Genomic DNA, 20,770 nt, shown 5'->3' with positions numbered 1-20,770 from the left:
TGTCTACTGAATGCCTTTTTTTCTTGCTTTAGGATGATGAAAGGGAAGTTCGATGATGACGATGGTATTGACCTGAATGACATGGAGAAGTTCCTTCCTGGTTTCCCAGTAAGCATCACATCTTTTTTTTCCCTCCAACCCCCCTTAGAAACCAGTGTTCTTAAATCTTTTTGCACTTTTCCGCCACCTTCTGGCCAAATTTAACATGGCAGCAAAGAAACTCCACGATTTGTATGAGAAACGCGGCTTTGAAACCTGCTGTGGGTGGAATACTTTATATTTATGCTGCAGGCCACTGCTCAGTTAATCCCAGTGGGAAATGAATGAACGCTCACCCTCATTTGGTTACCAATGCAGTCATCTTCAAAATATACTGCTATATATCATGAAGTCAGTGCCGACGTGTGGCAATTGCACAACCTGCTGGACAAAGTGTGATCCTGCAGCCCCTTTTTCTCCCTGGATCTTTGTTTTTGCGATATTACTTGATAATGGGGGACTTTTAATTTAATTCTTTATCATCTGTATAATTTTTGTCCAGCACTCCATCAGTTTGCTTATTTGTTTTTTAAAAACATTTCTGTATCATTAGAATTAATTTAGGGTTCTTGCTTTCGAGCAGTTTGAGTTATAATCTGTAAAAATTGAAAAGCTACAAGCTGTTCCCTTTATCTGGAACAGTCCACTGCATGAGCTGGTTCTTTGCTTTATAGCTTTGGATTCAGACTGAAAGGTGAAAAACTTTCACATTTCTCATTATTATAATTGTATGTAATGAGGGTTTGTTAATGTGATGCTTGCCAATGCCAATGTTAGTGGTGCGTAACTAAAGAATAGTAAAGTTTTTAATGATTGGTGGAAGCTTTGCAAATGTAACCTTGGCGAGACGCAACCGCGATGCAGACCAATTGCAGTGGAATGAGTTACACATTTTGAAGTAGTGCGACTGGTTTGTACGTCAGTCACTTGCAGATATAATGAAAGCTGGAAAAGTACAGCGACGTATTCATACTGAAAGTAAGAGAAGAGCGCCCTCTGGAGTAATACAGTTAAAACGCATCATTGGTTTTAAGTCGTCTCACTGTATATATGTCATTGTATCAGCTGGCTGTGAGGCACAGTGGCAGCATAAATAGTGTGGATCCTTATAAGAGAATTTTATGTTTCTTAGTAAAGGTTTGTTTTAAATTTGAGTTCTTACATTCACAGACTTTCATGCATTCTTCTTCCGATCACTCATTCCGGACAGGATTGCAGAGTTTATCACAGATACAAAATCAAGGGTACACCCCGGGGGGGGGGGGGGGGGGGGGGAATCACTTAGTTGCATGTCTTTTGGCTGCAGGAGGAAATTAAAGTATTTGGAAGAAGCACACATGACTTGGGGGGGTGTAAACTCCCCAAAACAGATGGGGGGCAGGGTTCGAACCTCCAACTCAGGAGAGGTGATGCTCTAGCACTACCTATCAAGTCCTGCAATTCAGTATCACTCAGTCACTCTATTGCCGGAATGTTCTGTTTCCATTTGTGTGGGATTTGTTTTGCTGTACTCCACCATGCTCCAAGAATTTTTACGTGCAGGTCCAGTGAATAATTGATTTTGTCTCCGCTATAAACCTGGATACCCAACCCGAATTCTCCATGCACCTGGATTAGACACCAACTCGCCATAAACCTGTCTGAGTTAAAAGTGGTAACTGATACTAGATCAGCAGATTGCTGTTATTTTTCTCCCTCAGAGACATTTTGTTTTTGCATTGCGTTTGTGAAAATGGATGTGTGTGTGAGGAACGGCCGACTGTAATTCTACGCTGCAGTCACTGAAAACTGTAATTTCAGTCAGCAAATCGAAATGAAAAGTTACAGAGCAGCGCAAAGTACAGCACACGGGTGTGTATTTATAGACCTGTCCTTAATCTAGCGAGCATGTGGTCAGTCTGGCGGAGTCTGTCCCGCTGCGCAGTGAATGGACACAAACCTCAGCATCCTCCCAGAATGTTTGAGCTGCAGATTCACTGGTCGCAGTGGCTCGTTCATCCCAAGGCCAAATTCAGCAAATGTTTATTTTGAATTTTTTTTGGTAGCAGTTTTTATTCGGCCCATAAGCCTTGTGACCATGTAGCTGCTTTCCAAATCATGTGTTACTTGTAAAGACTCACTCTACTGTGTGTGTGTGCGCACACAAAGTATTTGCTGATTGCATCTATTTTTTTTCTTATTTGTAACACTTAATTGTTTCTGATCTCCAAACAAATTTAGGATAATACAAAGGGCAACCTGATAAAAGGCAACTAGTCATTCAACCAATGAACCATGAGATCATTTTAACTATACACACCCAGCCTGGATTGCTGCCAGTCCTGTAGCACCTACACATCATTAAAATAGCCCCCTTCCAGAAACGCGGTGCCACATAAGTCTTCTCGAGGAGCAGCACACCAATCGAAAGAACTTGCTGAAGACCTGAGAAAGAAAGTTGAAATATATCAGTTGAGAAAGGGCAGCAATGCACTCTGTAAAGAACTCCAGTGATGCACCGGCAGAGCCATCATCTCCAAAGGTAAAGAAAAAACTTGGAGCACTGGCAGATTTGCCCAGTAGTGACCGGCACTAGCAGAATAACTCCCACAGCGCATAGAAGACTCATCAGGGAGTCACAGCAGACCCCAGATGAACATCTAAGCAGCTGCCAGTCTCTCAGATCAGTTAATGATTGCATTCATGGTTCCACCATCACAAAGTTACTGGGCGGAAATGGCGTCCACGGGGGAGTGCAAGTAAAATCCAGGGCTAAACGAGGAACATGAAGGCTCATCTAACATTTATCGAAAAACACCTAGATTACCCCCAACACCTTTGGCAGAATGCTCTGTGGCCTGATGAGTCAAAAGTGGAGCTGTTTAGAAGATACGGAACGTGCTACAACTGGTGTAAAGTTAACATGGATCCCACGGAGACCATCATGGCCGCAGTCTGACATGGTGACAGGCGTGATGCTGTGGGGTTGCTTTGCTGCTTCAGGGCAGGAGTGACGTTCCGTAATTGAAGGACACACGAATTCAGCTGTCTACCAGAAAGTCCTGAAGGAGAACGTCCTACTCAAGCGCAGTTGGGTTATGCAGCAGTACAATAACCCAAAACACAAAAACAAGTCTACCTCTGAATGGCTGGAAGAAAAACAAAGGTAAGGGTTTGGAATGGCCTAGTCAAAGTCCTGACTTGAACCGTAGTGAAGTGTTTTGGTGGGACCTTAAATGGGCAGTTCATAGTCAAACCCTCCAATGTGGCTGAATTAAAACAATTCTGAAGAGGATTGTGGGTCAAAATTACTACACAGAGATGCCAAAGACTGATCTTCTCTTACCGCAAACGTTTGATTGCAGTTGTTGCTGCTAAAGGTGGCACAACCAAGTTTTAAGTTTAAGGGGCAGTTACTTTGTCACATGGGTGATTATGGGTGTTGGTTAATTACACAACGGTGTTGTGTTTACTCAGGTTGTTCTTTGGATTATACAAAACTTGTTTGGGGATGAGAAAGACTTGGGTGTTTCAGCTAAAACAGACTAAATTAGTCAAATACTTTGTCACGGCACTGTATGTATTAGAAAATGGTACTTAAATGATCTTTATGTTGGCGTAAAAGTATAGTATGCCTGTCAAAGTGTGCTATACATTTCAAAACCTCCCCTAAAGTCACCCGGGTATTTGCAGCAGATGTCCTCGGGGACCTGGAGACGGCCCACGTTTTTGCTCCCTGCCAGACAGTCCACATTTCAGCTCCCTTGTCTGCCGGTCATATTTGCATCTGAATATAGGCCGCATGACGTGGCAGCGCCTACAAACGTGACCCTGTAGGGGGCAGCACACGTCTCCTTCAGCTCCACGCTGAACCGGGTCACAGTGATGAGCTAGTAGAAATGGCTGCTTTCTTTTTGAAGGCTATTTCTAAGGAAGTACGCCCATTCAAAATCAGGAAGGTGTTAATAGCTGCAAGGATTGCTAGGTTTCCAATTTTGCTGACATCATTCACCATTTGGATGTGTTTTTCCTGTTAATATTCAGTTGATAGCAATTAGACCTTCTGTTGTGCTATTACAGTAGCTAGGCTTATATTATTCATTGTGTGATTGACACCCTTTGAAGACGTCTGAAGCACAGCACCATTTCTGTGCACTTAGCTGTGATTGCAGCCCGATTTCTCTCCCTCTCCTGCCCAGTAGCTCATCCAGCTCAGTTGGGTTGGTTCCGGTGACCGGTTCCCATCTTTGAACATCCGGTGCCTCCCCGCGAGAACTTCCCGGGCACATTTAATTGATGCTCTTTGCTCCGATATTCTCTGTCATTATCTATGATTCAGAGGCGTATGACTTTGCTTTTAGCTGGGTGCCGCTATGGAATCCTTCTCGTAATAGAAAGGAGAGAAAGGACAGAGAAGTTGACGCCGTATGAATGCGACTGCATCCAGAGAGCTGCGAGCTTAGGTGGAAGAACTGTAGGATGTCGAAGTAAGTAATTAATTGGTAGAGCACATTTCTAGACAGAACTGTACACCAAAGTGCCTTACTAGGCCAAGAGTTAAAAGCATAAAGTAAAACTTTAAACTTTACAAGTCTCTAGAGAACAGGTAGGCAGCTAGTGGCGAGCAGCTAGAATGGGAAGATCCCTTTTCCTCGTACTGATAAGTTGAGCTTGAAGGCTTGAAATGGGAAAGTAGGTTTTCGTACAGAAATACAATGAAGGACCACCAAACCCTGCATGCTCATAACCCCCCCCCCCCACCACCACCACCACCCCCGACAGACAGAGCGCTCTAAAAAGTTCCTGTTTCTTATATATTTATGTCCATAGCAAAGGTTATTGTTAATTCAGTGACATTCAGAACACTGCTTTGTTCGTGAAAATTGTTCCTGATCTCTGACTTTGAACGAAAATCGGTTGCAGACCAGGCGTGAATGAGCCCTACAGAAAGCTTTATAGACAGTGTGAGAAACTTCTCACTCACACAACCAGTGACTGTAATCTTGGCCACAGCCGGATACCCCTCCCAGTAAAAGATCTGAAACCAGTGCTCACAACTGGGCAGAGTTTTAGTTTTTTTTTTTTTTGAAGTGCATTATACCCCTATACTCCATGCTTGCCTTAATGTGGGGGGGGGGCTGGTCTGGTATGATGGTGCCTGGTTCTGCAGGCCCATTGAGTCACCGAGGATGCGTCCGATGTTGGGTGGAGAGAGGGCGAGAGAGGAAAAAAGGAACAAAAAGAAACCCGGTCCAACTTTCTGGCCCCTAGGCCTACGTGCACAAGAACAGGAGTCTCCTCAGGTTGCACACACCCCCTCACCTCCCCTTCCCCCCTGAGCTAGACAAACATGACTCTGCTCTCTGGGACGATGCTAAGCAAGGCAGGGCTAGGTGACTCCTGGAGTCTTTGGTGGTTGCCCACCCCCGCAACCGCCACCTCACTTCACCCCCCCCCCCCCCCCCATCCCACGCGCCGCAGAACAATCAAGAGGTCAGCAAACCGCAACGCTGGCCCCCTACACCCTTTTCCTGCCATTGTGAGGGCTGTGACTGAGCGTTGAAGAACGTACGCGTGGTGGAATGAGGAACATGCCGTCTTGATGGACCCCCCCCCCCCCCCAGGCGCTGCGTGAATATAGCCGCCGCGTGCCATCTTTATGATCTCATCCAAAATAACGAACTTCTGCTTGATGAAAGAAGCCCCTTTTGGTCATTTTAACACACTACCAGTTACGACAGGCGGTCAGCGCTTGTGCTGTGTAGCACGTCTGTATAAGACAGTTGGAATACATTAGCGTTCTGCATAACAGAATATTTCTTTGGTATGAATCCCAGCTCCTGAGGCATAAATATTCTTGCTTTATTACGGGTACTTTCCCCCATGCAGACTGTGGAATGGATTAAAGATTGTGCCTGTGTCTGGGTTGATTTTCAAGCATATGTGTATTTTAGAAGTCCCAGATATTTGGAGTACTTTTTTAAAATGATGCATCCTCTGGTTAATGTCGTTTTTGAGTTGTGTGTACTGAAGGAAGTCTTGGTTACATCCACTGTCAAACAGTATTGGACTACAAACTATAGAAAAAAACACACAACATTTGCAATTGTAATAAATGAATGGGAGAATGAGGTAAGCATGGTTGATTTAAACAATGAAAAATACCGTCTGCTCATTGGCTGGGACATTTTACGGGTTCGGGGACCTTCATGAAACATGGAGATGCATGAAACCTCGGACACAGGGCACATATGGTTTGCTGGGATGTGAGAGTAAAGCATTGTCCTTGTACTGAGCATATTCAAAATATTTTTTGAGTTTCAGAATGCTCGACAGTGATCAGAAGTATGAATTTGTTCCTTTTGTCGTTTTTACACAATCCAGCTGTACGGTACTTTGGGGGTGGGGGGGCTGTAAAACAGTGCTATGCTGTTGCCATCCTTGCCTGAGTTGCCTGGCAACGTAGAAAATGGAGAGCTGGTAGTGGAAAGACTGAGGAATCTTCCGGTTTTGGAGTTTGAAGTCGTGCAGCTCGTCTGAACAGGAATTTACCTCTAACCAGCATCAGTCTGATTACCCCTGAGAATAATAAGAAGTAGAGTCTCATGCATTTGTGATCTGAGTTTGGGCCTCATATAAAATGCTGAATAACTCATTTGCGAGTAGCTGCGAAATCCGGTGACGGTGTCTGTAGCATAGACAGTGACCCACAACAGAAATAAATGAGGGACTCGCCGCAGATTGCGAGTAGATTAGCTTGCTCGTTGTCATAAATGTTAATGTTAATATGCACTACAGAATGTCTCTTTCCAATCCGCACGTTACTGGCTGGATTAAATCGGTTCTTTGTGTCCCTTGGGCAGCAACATAACAATTTGTTAAAAATGTTATGGTTTTATTTTTTTGCAAAATTTCAATGTTACTATGAGCTTTTGGATCTTCATTCCTAGTTGCACATTATTAACATTTTAGCTAATTTCTTGTATCAGTATGGTCCTTCTGATATTGCTGGTGGATCAAAAAAAAAATTGTGATTTGGTTATTACCAGCTGTCAGCACTAAGCTGCTTGGGGTAGCACAAACTGGACGACTCTGCTGAACTACCTAGGTTATAGGGGTCTGCCTTGGTGGACGTTAATCTTTATAAGCTTTTATTAAATGCTTTAATTCCCTATGATGCATCATTTCTAATGGGAAAATTTGCCATTGGATTTCAAGCACGTTTCCGGAACGAATCATGCTCGCAATCCGAAGTTTTACTGTATACTTATAATGTGATATACACACCCACATGTTAAATGTCACACATGTTATGTTTTGTTTATTTCAGTTAAATGCAGTGCCAGACAGGCATAGATATGCTGGTGATGAACAATGGACAGAATATTTTGTGAATGTACTGAGGCCAACAGGATAATGACATGGAGGGTTAAGGGTTAAAGGAAGTGACCTCAGGCACCTGACTGCCACTTCCTCTTTCTGAAGCGCATCTTTCAGCTCCCCCTGACTCAAGGCATTGCTAACTCTCCAGTCTTCCTTGGAACCTGCCTCCCGCTTCCCTGCCTATTGCATGGAATTCTTCCTGCCCCCTGGGCCTGGTCAAGCCTGGACCCCAGGAAGGTGTCATTCCGCAGCTCTTTCCAATTTACCAGACTTCCTTAAGAATAAAAAAAAGAAACCCTACTGGCTCATGTACTTGCTTCAAGACCATAGTTTTCTGATTATGGAATAACGGAGAACAAGGTTTATCTATTTTTCATCTATTGTGTATAACGGATATACAAACAATGTATTGCTGTTATTGTCTATTAATATTGTTCATTTAAAAAAATGATTTCACCATTGCGCCCCTGTGCAAGGCCCTCAACGCCTTTGCTCGTATGCTTGTATGTCGGTTTGGATAAAAGTCTCTACTAAAGAAGTTATTGTAATATCAGCTGTTTTGGGGACTTTGTTGCGTAGCAGGAGCCCTGAGTTTAACGTTGGCTATTAAGCTAAGCTAATTTACTGGCATGCTTTCAGGTCAACGTCTCCCATTAGCGCCAGACCTTCTGGAAGGCAGCCCACTTGGATGTGGGAAGGTCTGACTCGCGGCGCCGTACGTGACACGTACCCAGTCACGTCCACAGTCGGGTCAGACTTCGGCTTAATTTCTGGTGAAAGGTCACTGAGGATGTTCTTCTGTTTGATAATCAGCTCTTTATACATCTAGGTTGTCTTAGTGCTTCGTCTTGTGCGGGATCATAATAAGCGGATGTTTGGAACATTAAAAAAAAACATTTCCTTTTATGGGAAAGAAATATGTCGTTTTGGCGTCCATATACTCTCAAACAGGAGTCAAACCATGACGAATTCTGTCGGTCGTTTCGGTCAGAATGCAAGTCTTACCATAACCATGCAAAGCTTTTTCCCCCCTCCATCAAAACATTTCACCACGGACAAAAAACGAGTCTTGCATTGGCCACGGTTTTCTGTGTATGGACTGGTTGACAATCCATGTGGAACATGCGCAATGCACCTAGACCAGTTTGAATTCGATACATGCAGGAGTAATCAACTCCAAATCGCATTATCTGGGTGTCTAATTCCGACTGCGAAAAATTCAATTTAGTACAATTTCAGTCGGACTAACATGTACTTTCAAAGTCCGGTTTTAGTCGGACTAACACAATAATTTCATTTTCTAAGTGCATATAAATGTACTGAGTCACACACTGCCCTCAAACACCACATGGTGGGCACACACACACACACACAAACACACACACACCATTATTTACATCAATTAACATTAGATATTATGCCTAACATTAACATGTGACACAATAACAACACAATACATGCCGACTTCACACATCTATTTATATTACTTAGACTTGGCATCTGTCCAGTAAACCGCATTGCCTGATGGGAGCTCCCAGTGCCACATTATTATATGGTTATTATATACCGTATCGTGTACAATTGTGTGTTTAAGAGACGGGGCTAAATTTAAACCATAACATAACAATAAACATGTCATTAACTTATGTTCCTCCCACATTAAAAACTAATTAGTTACTTGACGTAAAGATGTTTAAATGATCTCCCTCATTGTTCATGACTTATGTCATCATTTAAATCAACATCCTTTCAGATTTTCCTTGAAAATGGTAAAATCCTCAGCATCAGATAAATTGGGCATGTGTCATTTTTTCCAGATTTTTAAACAAGTATTAACACAAATTGACTAATGTGAGCCCTGCTTGAAACCAATGGCGTATTTTTTTGATGGGCTTTCATGATGAATGCATTTTCTTAATATCGCACCTCTATTTTTATCCGATATAGACTGTCAGTGCATTTTCCGTGAGCGAGGAAGTAAATTATCTAATCTTTCAGCGCCTGTGAGCTGTTAAAGATCTGCAAGTTCGGCACTCTCGTAACGCCGAGAGGCACTCTGCCAAGATCGCATTCTTTAAGCTGCCACCCTGCTTTGCTTTCATCAGTCCGTCCATATGTTAGGGTGTTAGCTATTGTTTCAATTATGTTTCAAACAGCTTTACGGCTGATTAAATGTATGCCAGTTGACTAATCTTAATAGTGCTATAATTCTTTATGTTTGAATGGATTGATGCAAAGGAAATGATTTTGTAGCCAAAACAGTTTAACATTTCTTTAGTATCAGTAGCTTTGTAAATATGCAGTCAGTGGCCACTTTATTAATTACCCCCATGTGTTACAGTGTCGGACTCCCCTCTTTTGTCCTGAACCATTTCAAGGGTTGATGAGGGAAGCTTTTCTGCACTCCGCTGTTGTACTGGGCCGTTATTTTTGCACCTGTAATCTTCTGGTTCGCTTTAACGAGTCTGGCTATTCTACTCCATGTTCCAACAGAATTGCCGCTGAATGAATATTCCTGTTTATCACACCATGTAAGCACGTAAAAAAAACATCTCAGGAGGGTGTCTGTTTTTGAGATGCTTAACCACCACGTCTGGCAACGACAATCTAGCACGTTTAAAATTGGATTCTGCGTCTTTGCTTTTCTTGTGCTTAGTCACACAATAACCGACCCTGTTGACCTTGTCTGTGTGCTGAATATATTCAGCCACAGGATTTCGGTGTTTGGAGAGACAGGCTGTTTTCTAATAAACTGGACACGGAGTGTGAATAATGCAATTATCTTAATATCTTTAGACAGTATAATTTGGGCTAATTGTGCATTATTGCACTTAATTGCACATAATGGTTTTAGGTTGGGTTTTATAATTGTAATTTTGTGAATTTTTATGCTAGGTGCCCTAGGAAGTAAGTAGCTTTGGTTAATATCCAAGACGAAATTTTGCTGCACATTGGGGTGTCAACTGACAAGCTGCCTGTACCACAATGCACTGAAAGAGGGAGCGAAGCTTCTTTTCAAACACATGTAAATATTTTCTCAGTTTTAATGATGAATAAATGTCCGGGAATTCAGATTAATCAACTTGTAATTATGCAGAAGAGACCAACAGTAGCTAAATCAAACACTTCAACTTTTCCCCCATCCTTGTTATTCAATTACATATTTTTTCTTTGTCTATTGATCTTCAGATGTTTAAATAAAATGGATGCCATACAGTAATATTAGTATCATCCGGTACGTGGTAAACAGGTCGTATCATGTAAAGATTACAAGTATTGCTTAAATCGTCAAACTTTATTTAACGACTGTTATATTTACCCAGTATTTTTTAGGGAATGTGCTTTCACTGGGCTGTTTGTTTTTTTTTTTTTTTTTGTTTGCCAGTTTGTAATAGATTTTGATTGGAGCAAGTGGTTTGTCTTGATTTTGCTTCCACCAATGGGATTTGCTGCCATGAACATCGTGGACAAGTGGCAGCGGGGTTCCAGAAGATGTCTTTTGAACTGCAGTGTTTTCAAAGGGGTGTGCGGTGCACGCGCCGCTCAGCACTTATTGTTCTCTTGGCAGGATACGTGGCTGGCGTTGGGGTCCTGTCTCTCTGCCGTCGAGTCTCTCTCAGCCTGCCTGCTGGGGTGGCGCCGTGTGTCAGAAATGCTTATTAAGATGCCACTGAGGGCAGGAACTGTATTACATGGGTCCGGTTCCACATCTGTGTCCAATCTGCCCTGACCAATCAGGGCAGACCTTCTGCAGTTACTGAACACTCCTGGAAAAACTGAGAGTGTGTTATGGAGGGAGAAAAAGACCATTTGCCACGCCAGCATATCCTCGTCCTAGATTTTGTTTTGTAGCTGTAATCCTCTTTGTAAAAGGTAAAAAAAACATCTCTTAAATAATAAAATCCTTAAAGGAACTTTTTATTAGTCTAGCAAAGGCACCTTTTTACATTTTTTTCCCCACCAGATTGTTTATTGAAGTGCAAAGTACCCCTGGTGTTTTTGGTAGGATTATTGTTTTATATACATTTTTTTTTTCTTTTTTAATATCCACCGCAGAAAAAGGTGGCAAGATGCAACTGGGTTAGGCTGTAACAATGTGGAGAGTTTGAGGCCAAGCGAAACGCCACCAGGTCACGTGGCTTGGCCTGTTCCTCTGCCTTTGAAAAGCATTTAAGTTTGAAACAACTACAAAAGTTTGCCCTGAGCAACTGTAACTTTGGGCACATGGGATTTTCTGTCTTTAGACCAATAAATAAATTCCTGAATTTAGACCAATAAAATGCGTGTTGCCTTTTTAACCTGTAGAATTTTTTCTGTTGGTATAAGTCATGAAACTTGGTTGTCCAGGTAGAAAAATTCTGAAAATAGGCCAGTCAAGTATCGTATTAAAAGTTAACTTTCGTCATTCACACCTGACACTGCAGTTTCAGAAATAGGGTACATGCCTGCTACTGTTTTGTACCCCAGAGGTACAAACAACATTAATGTATCCCCAAAGGTACATAGGTGTTCCTCAGAGTCAATTTCTGTACCTTAAAAGCTACATTTACCTGCAGCTAGGGTAAAACTGGCAGACCCCGGAGGGTACAGTTTGAGAGACAAATATTTGTACCCTCAAAAGTAAAAATTAGTACTTTTTTCTGACAGTGTAGCAGACATACTAACGTCAAATATAAACTTTTGAATATCTAAGATGTAAATATCATGTCATGCTTGACTTCGGTAGACTGGCTTGCAGTATATTTCTGTGTAGCTGCACATTTTTGTAAACAATAAAATTGTCATTCAGTGCAAAAAGTGCAGCTTCTCAGCATAGTGTCCTCACGAGCCGTGCAGGAATAGCCAGTGCGGTAGATTTACTTGGTATCTTTTTGTCTGCAGTGACAAACAGGAAGTTGAAGCCTCACGTTACGTTCTGGCCTGATCGCTGATTACATAAATCGATGTTCCGAAGAAGATTCTGTATCGACACGTCACGCAGGAGCATCGCGTGAAAATAATTTCATTATTTTTGATAATGAAAACTGGGGACAAAATCCCCCACAACGTTAAGTGGGTTTTATAACAGTTTCCTGTCCAGATTTGTCAGACTGGAAATGGTGATGACTTACTACCAGTAGTAGTGGACAAAATATGCATTTGTGACCATGGCAACAAGAGCTAGTGGTTAACCAACCCTGAATCTAACCCTTCGAGTTTTGAAGGCCATATATGCTTCTTTCAAAATTGAGTTTTGATTTTTTATTTTTTTTTTGCCGAAGTCAAGGCTTGTAAATTCTCATTTTTCCCGACCTTGCCACGTGCTTTCTTGAAAAGGAGACCAAGAGGGGAAACAAATCACATTTGTGTTTTTGTGGTGAGACCAGAGGTGTCAGACTACCTACAAGATTTCGAGATTGTCTTGGCAGCAGCACAAGGGAGATGAATTTTCTGCCGGCACACTTGGTTAGACATATTTGGGGTAGTCAGCTAGCATGTCCTGTCTGTGCTCTCCTGAAAAACCTTTTGTTAACAAGTTTCTTTTTTGGTTGCCTTTCAAAACCCTTTTGGAAATTCAGATATTATCCTCAGCCATGCATTAGAACTAGATGTGTCCTGGTCCTCCTTCCTGTTGTTTCATTTTCAGTAGTTTGATGTTAAGGTATTTCCTTTCTTGATTTAGTTGCTTTCCCTTCATCCACCTGCTTTTTATCTCACTACATTCTAAATAAATTCAGCATCATTATTTGCTGCAGGTAGTATAGCTAAAATTACTTCTGCAGTTTTCCTTCTGTAAAATGCGTCCCAAGCTCATCACTATGTGTTAGATTCCGCCCCTCTGTTAGTGGTTACTTGCTATCGTGATTTTATGGCAGTGAGACATCAGGTGATTTTAATTTCCCCTCGCCTCACATCGCAGCCTGGACACAGATGACCAGACAGCTACTGTCATGTCTTTCCAGGTCTACCCACCGCTCCCGAACGAGGCTGAGATTGCACATGCCAAAAAGCTGTTCCGCCGGAGGAGGACCGGCCGCCGGTGAGTACGGTGATTACCGTGGGATTTGTGGCTCAACTTTTGTCCTTTTTTTTCTGAATTGGACAACAGCCGTTCCAGGAGAAGAAAAGTAGTGTGTGCGCCGATCCCTAGGTTAGCGCACCGTGCCGATGATCAGAAGGTTGTTGGTTGAAATCCCATGACGGGAAATATTAATAAATCTTCGAGGCAAGACTGAAACCGAATTGTTTCTCAAAGAATGGGTAGTACATAGGGCAGCATGAGGCTCTGCAGATTAGGACTATGATAGGATGGGGACCAGCTCCAACCTTGTGGTTGGCAGAGTGATTTCACCATTGAACCGTTGAGACACCATTGAGCTCTTAGATGCCAAATCACTCCAGGCACCAGCTGATTCTGCTCAATAAATTGTACGTAGCTTTGAATTAAAGCGCCGGTTAATGTTAATAAAAAGAAGAAAAAACTAAGCTGGCCAGGTTCTGGGCTGTTAGTGAAAGAGTTAATACTCCATGACACAACAAAGTGCTTCTCTGGGGTCAGAGTTATATTCTCAGGCTCTAGAATGTGTCATTTTTAAAAGAGGCACAGTTTTTTCTGATAATGACACCAGCATGACTAGGAGGCATTTTCTGGTAGCTTTACTGGCGTGTTTCACTTAAGAGTTACAGTTAATAAGCTTCTAAGCATGGATAATGCTTTCATTTAGTTTTAAAAATCCCCATTTATTGCTTATGTTTCTGTAAATTACCTGCAGTCATTATGCTAAATTATGAATATCAAATTGATTTCATCCACCGGTTAAGCAAAATTTAATGAAAACACAAGAAGTTTAAGTTCAAAACACAATGAGTCCCCCTTTTAACAGAAATGCCTCATTTGGATATTCAGGTTAATACTTGGATTTTACCAGAGGTTTTGTCTGACAGTTTCCTGCCTCGACATTCGATACACAAGATCACGGTGTGTGACAGTCTTCTTTCCATCCCAGCAAGTTGTTTTCCCACATTTGTCTCACAGGACTAAGTTACATTTATTAAATCTCCTGATGCTTTTATGCACAGCAACGTAAAGCTGAGGAAGGGTTACAATGTTGGTGTGCCCCCTGGGATTTAAACCAGCAACCTTCAGCGTAGTTAGTACAGTGTGCTACTTGTTGAGCTACGGGAGCGCTGGCTGGGTCGCGATGCTGCGTCGGGAGCGGACAGTTTTAGCCGAGCCCGGCTCTCACTGCACCCTACAATCATAAAGCCTGTTTCTGGGTTTATTCCTGCTCTCTCTCTCTCTGCTCTCTGTCATCCAGATTTTTATATATTTTTTTTCTCCACCAAAAATTATAGCCCTTCCTTGTGAGGGAGAGCCGCCTCGCTGTGTGGGTCAGGCCAGGAGTGGAGTCCGTTAGCCGAGCTGTCTAATTACTCCGCCACAGGCCCGGGAGTGACGGAAGGTTCAGCCAAGGGCTGGCTCCTGAATGCAGGCCCGTCATTAGTCAGGCAGCCTGGTGCTCTCCTCCAGAGAATTAACACTTCAGACATCCTGGCTGCGGCGAATCGGATCCGCGGGATTTGTCGGTCTGTCGCACTCCTGCCCCTCCCCTAAGCCAGGAAAAGTCCCTCTTTGTACTAGTGTGAGGGGGTGAGGAACAGGGTTCATTCTAGGATTTTTTTTTTTTGGCAGGAGGTGCGGTATAAAGCATGCAGAGGGGGCAACATTTTCATTAGCCAATGATATACTTTGAATCAGTGAGTGACAGGTGAAGGGAGACTCCAGGGGTCAGTTAGCTTTCAGCTGGGGCTAGTGCCCCTGTGACTCCTCCCCTTTATACCCCCCTGGTGAGGAGTCCTGGCCCCATTTCCCCCGACCGTGTTCCAGGAACGGGCCCATGTGGTGAATCTGCTGCACCCAGGCCCCTCCCCTTTTGCGGCCGCCATTCCCGCAGCATCGCGTGCAGTGCGTGACTTCTCGTCCGGCGACACCACCCCGGGGTAATACGAAACATGCGTCGGGCTCAGACGAACTATTAAGCGGCGTGTTGGCATTCCGTAAATTAAGACGCAGTCAACAGACGGCAGTTAATTTTATTGCTTTGTACCCCTGGGCTAAGCAAAGGGAACAGAACATGCAATAAAGTGCAGAGCTACTGCGACGGCTGCGCGTTAACCTTCTGCAGTTGGTGCAGGAGACCAGAGGAGGGCCTGGCGTGTCATCATGGCCGCCGCCGAGTCGAGTTTGGTCTCGGCTGGATAGTTGACTGTTTCTGATGATGTGAGGACCACCCTCCAGCATCTGACTGCCCCCAATGGGGAGAAGAGCCGTCACCCCCCTGCTTCATTAGCCGTGCTTTGCACCATGCTAGGCCCTCCTCTGGTCTCCTGCACCAACTGCAGAAGGTTAACGCTTCATTAGACATCTTGATGCAGGAGGAGCCCCAGTGCTGAATTTCTGAATTTGGACCTGCCTCATATTTCATGTGGTCATCAGAAATGTACTTCTTTATATCCGTTTAATAAATCACACTCTGGATGTTCCCAGTGGCCGTTCTCTGGACTTGGCTAACTTCACAGCGAGCTGCTCTGAGCTTTCTCATGTTCCTGGCCTTCAGACGCTCTTACGGGGTGTTAGGGAGGCATCTCGCCATCATTTTCAGATCACTCTACCTCTGCAGTTCCCCGCATGACTGATACTTGTTTGTTTTATTTCCTTTTCCTTTCTTTCCCGTGGGACAAAGCGTTTTCTCTGGCTGAACACCTTAAAGAGAATCACATGATGTAATTCTTGATCTTGTACCTCTATCGTTCATTTAAAAGAAAATGGCTGCAAATTTTTGTCCAAAAACCATTAAGCTCAAACAATTCAAGTTGCCAGCTAGATTTAAACCATTTCAAAAAGGCTGTTCAAAGTTGTTTGTTAGGCACTTTGGTTTATTTATCTAAAAATGTGAATAATTACTGGAATAAAAGACATAATTTCTATGGGAGAATATTGCTGGTGCTAGAATTAGGCCGTATTACTGCTGTACTAAGAGCACATTTAAGCCTTAGCCTCATGCACACGTTAGCGAAGGAAATACAGGCAAATGCCTGCATCACCAGTGGCTACTGGCCGTTAGCTGGACCGCAAACACAAACCTGGCAGCAGGCGATCTAGAGCAGAGCTCTCTTCCCGTTTGTGGTGTGATAAAACTTTGTCTGAAATTGATTATTAAATTGGCATGTACATCCTCAAACTAGGTAGTTATAATATTTAAATATTCTTTATCATCTGGTAAGTGGGAGTTCTAATGTTTTTATTTTTGCCTGTTTGTTTTTTGCGTTTTTTTTTTTTTATTTGTAGCTCTTAATGAAGTTTTTTGAATTAACGTACCTGCTTTTTGACAGATGTTTTTTTTTTTGAAGTGGCCTTGGATCCTGTTCCCTGTTTTAGTCGAGAAAAAGCACCCTGTGGGTGTCGAGCAAAACAAGCCATTCGTTCTTTCAGTCTCCGACATCTCCTTAAAGTGTCAGCCTGCATTCGTATCAAAGATCCTTGTCTTTAATACACAGGCGTGTACCTTAACACAGGGTATCCTGTGGGCATCACAGGGTAGTTATGGGACAACACAGAGATTTGGAAGAAAAGCATAACGTTAAGCGACAAGCTTTTCCCCCAGTTTTTTTAGCTTGAGGATTAGAGCGGCAGTTGAGAGCCAGTAGGGGGCAGTCTGTTCGCTGGGCACGTGGATTCCAGGCATTCTGGCATTTGGAATGCTTTGAAATTTAGCTTGAATTTGCTGGTAGGATACGCTTCTCTCTGCCTTTATTCCAGAAAGGCTGCCCCTGAATGTCATTCTCTATACCACTGGATGCTCTCTCAGTTGGACCAGCTCTCTGCCTACAGTTTAATTTCTGTGATACCATACTTTACGCGCAGAAATATTCATGTGTATGTTGTCCCTTTAAAGTGAATGCAGGTGGTATCATCTATGCCAGTTCCTCTATCTGTATCTAGTTTCTGCAACCAGATTTGTAAAAGTTAAATTACCCCTTGCTTCTACTGTTATGTTGTAACTGGCATTTATTTTGAAATAATGGTTAACCACCAAGTTTACATGAATCATTTTACTCACCCTCAATGTCCTGTTTTTCTGCAAAACAGGAACTTTTTTCCTTCTCATGTTGCGATTTCTAACCATGTTACATTCACTGTTAGCGTGACCGAAGCATTTTAATACCTGTAAAATATTTCTGTTTTGCAGACAAAAGTACATGGAGATATGCTAGCTTGCTAGGACACATTGTAACAGATTTGGAATGAAGTTTGCACCTGAAACGTTTCCTGTTGTGGGCATAGTTCTCCTTATATTCTGTTTTTTTTGTTCGTTTTTTTTGCTCGTAACAGATAAGGTTTATTTTAATGACGATCTTGTTCTGTGAAGAGTAAATTACAAATATAGAACTTAAAGAGATCTTTCTGATAATGTTTCTGAGAATGTTTTCCATGTGCGTGTTGCTTTGTTTAGAAGCCTGGGGTTGTCATGGCGACTGTCAGTGTGTTGTCACATCCAGCCCCAAGTTGTCATTGCATTCCCATAATCCCCTTCATTTGAATGTTAGTAGTTTTGCCCTGTTTTGTGTCCCTTCCATCCCATCTCCTGTCTCCCTGCACTGCCTTCTTCTACATGTCCCCCCTACCCTCCGCTGCCTGTGTGTCCCTCTCCAGTCCATGCCAGTCGCTTTACAGTTTCATGCTTTTAGACACGCGCACACCTCCGTGGAGCAGTTAATCGTGGTGCTGCCCTTTGACGGTAGACGGCAAGTGACCAGGTCAGTAAAAGCTCTTCTAACAGGGCATTGGGTCATTATGGTGAATCATTAAGGCTTTACTTGATTCAAATTAATCTCAATATCGAACAATTTACAATCATTATTGTCCGAGTGCTGAGAATGTGTTCTTAAATCAGATGAAAATTCTGTTCTGGAAATCCTTTCAGTCTACATTGAAATAGATGATGGGTAAACTGCTACATTAAAATAATCCTTAACTGATGAGTAACGATTAGGGCACCTTGGAAGACAGTTATAAACGTACGTAAGACATGACGAGCACACGACTGCAGGAGCGCGTGAGAGTCTCACTTCGGCGAATGGTGAGCGATTTCGTCGTCGCTTTCGCACGGTTGTGGGAACGCGGAGACGTGCGTGAGGACCCACGCTCACACCTCACTGTCTGTCACATCCGAGTCTTCTCCTCATAGCGCACATCCGAATGTAATTAACGCCCAGTCGAGCGTGCAGGGGCCGGGGGCCCAGCCTGCGTGCTGGATGGTCACTGAAATGTGACAGCCACACTAAGTCTGTCTTTCCGATAGGTTATACAAAAGCGACAAAACTAAGTACTTCTTAAAATTAGGTTGATTTTTGTGTTTATTACGTTTTCATTTACGGGCACCTAGAGGATGCAAACTGCAGGCCTGGCTGCTTGCATGTGTGAAATAACACTATAGTTATGGTATTGCCACAGCGCAAAATTTCACAAAGATTTTTAAAACGGAGAATGCAGCAAAAATAAAATCGCTGAATAGAAGAGGGAAGCTTGGTGATCTGGATGCTTGGTTCTATTTTAGGGTCATTTTTTTAACGCTCTTTTCACAGTTTGACCCCTTAAATATCTGGGCAAAGCCTGTGAATCATTTGCTGGAGTCATGCAGAGGAGATGGCTCTGATATGGGCACCATGTGCGTTTGACAGCATCCTGATCTGCCATGTTAGCTCCTGGCTAGAGGGATCTCTGATGGCCAGACACTGGACAAGGCTATTGACAGTGCAGTTATTGCACATTGGCAGCTTTGGCACCTGCGATATGCCCCCATCACCCTGCCTGCGTCACCCAGCATGGGAACAACATGCTAAATACCTCTGGATGCGCGGACGGTTCTGTAATTGCCAGCTATGTTAGGCGTTATCTCCGCTAATTGTAGTGTGGCCAGCAAAAACGAAATTATCCACCAGCAGCCATGTTTTGGACAGGGATAATGAAAAGCGCTTTGAGACAATGTAATGTTGAGAAAATAAGCTATACAAATTAAAAAAAAAAACATTTCTCCTCTAATTTGTGATATAAAAATTATTACAGCATGCAAACTTAATTGTTCGACTAGAGAGCGTATTCAAAATTCAAATTTCAGGAGCATGAACAAACGTCTGTACCCATCACTGTTGTTGAGAAGCTCTTTTGGAAATAAGATTGTTATTCATTCTGAACTTCAAGCATCCAGTACCACACAGTGGTATTACCTATACATTCTCGTTTGCCTCCTGTTTTTATCAGTTATATCCAGTTTCCTTAAATATTTTACGGTGAAAGTTTTTATTTTTCACCTACTTAAGACGTGCACAGTAAGAGTCTTGGATATCGACTGAAGCATCTGCCCGAAAGATGTTACCCAAGACTCTGTCGGGGTCACGGTAGGTCGACACTCGTGAAGCTGGTGACTGCCGTGGTCAGGCCTTATTGCTTTGATGTCTTATTCAGAGCTTGTCAGAGATGCTCCTTTTCTGGTGGGCTGTTTCACTTGAAGGCAGACTGAGGTCCTCAGGGTTGTTTCCATGGGCAAGCAGAGTGCTGGCTTCCAGTGAAATGCGTTCAGTTCCAGCAGGAAGTTGCACCAGCTGCTCGGTGATCTACAGACAGTTGCATTTCACAGTAGTAGGAAATGGTATGTCGGTGTACTTGAGAATCTGAAACTCAAACCCTGTATACATTTTCACACCGCGATGCCACTGCATATCTGTAAGGGTAAATTACATCATAATTAAACCTGAAACCCAAAGATCCACGTGGCTGTACTGGCAAGACTAGAAAATCGGACGGCAGCAGCAGCCGCCTGCTTGTATAGCAGGGGAGCAAGCAGGGAACAACATTTGCATGTTGAGTGTTTAATAAAGTGCCAGAGAGAGAAAAATGTGAGCTGGTTGTCTTTCACAGTATGTAGTTCTTGGTTTTTCCCAAATAAGACTCTCCTTTAATGTAAAACATAATAGTAAGATATACGTTTTAACAGTTTGTCTTTTCACTCCAGTAATCTGCATTTAAACTACTCTTACATCAGTGGAAAATATCTCCAGGGAAGTAAGGAAAATTGTTTGGATCTTGTGTTAAGCTGAGCCAGTGATGGTAGCAGTGCTGCAGTGGCGTGGCAGGCCGGGCACTGTGACATGGAATCCATGGCTTCATTCAGTTGCCATATATTCCTTTATGAATATATGAAAGATGTGCTTTCTATCTTCCAAAGCGCCCGAATACATTGGACTTTGTGTGCCCATTTATACTGCCTGCTTTTATCTCATGTCTAGTAAAATGTGGATTTGTCTGTTTTTTTTTGATGTAGCATTAGCA

The 20,770-nt window shown here is 43.0% G+C and overlaps 2 protein-coding genes across 4 annotated transcripts in view; one reads left to right on the top strand and one right to left on the bottom strand.

The window, feature by feature from the left end:
- bxdc2 (brix domain containing 2) overlaps positions 1–20,770 on the bottom strand; it is a 277,175-nt gene that overhangs the window by 189,265 nt on the left and 67,140 nt on the right. The gene's annotated exons all lie outside the window — the stretch shown is intronic.
- Positions 1–20,770, top strand: part of ctif (CBP80/20-dependent translation initiation factor) — a 71,317-nt gene that overhangs the window by 21,970 nt on the left and 28,577 nt on the right. For 2 of the 3 annotated variants that reach the window (XM_049019723.1, XM_049019724.1), the window contains 3 exons: positions 33–108; positions 13,344–13,420; positions 18,130–18,198. In XM_049019723.1, the coding sequence (XP_048875680.1) occupies positions 33–108; positions 13,344–13,420; positions 18,130–18,198 (222 nt within the window). The remainder of the gene's footprint in view (positions 1–32; positions 109–13,343; positions 13,421–18,129; positions 18,199–20,770) is intronic. The other variant, XM_049019725.1, reaches the window with a different exon arrangement.

The sequence above is a fragment of the Brienomyrus brachyistius genome, chromosome 7 (assembly GCF_023856365.1).
Source record: "Brienomyrus brachyistius isolate T26 chromosome 7, BBRACH_0.4, whole genome shotgun sequence".
NCBI lineage: Eukaryota > Metazoa > Chordata > Actinopteri > Osteoglossiformes > Mormyridae > Brienomyrus > Brienomyrus brachyistius.
Note: the sequence above shows the minus strand (reverse complement) of the source record. Positions and strands in the feature narration are given on the sequence as shown.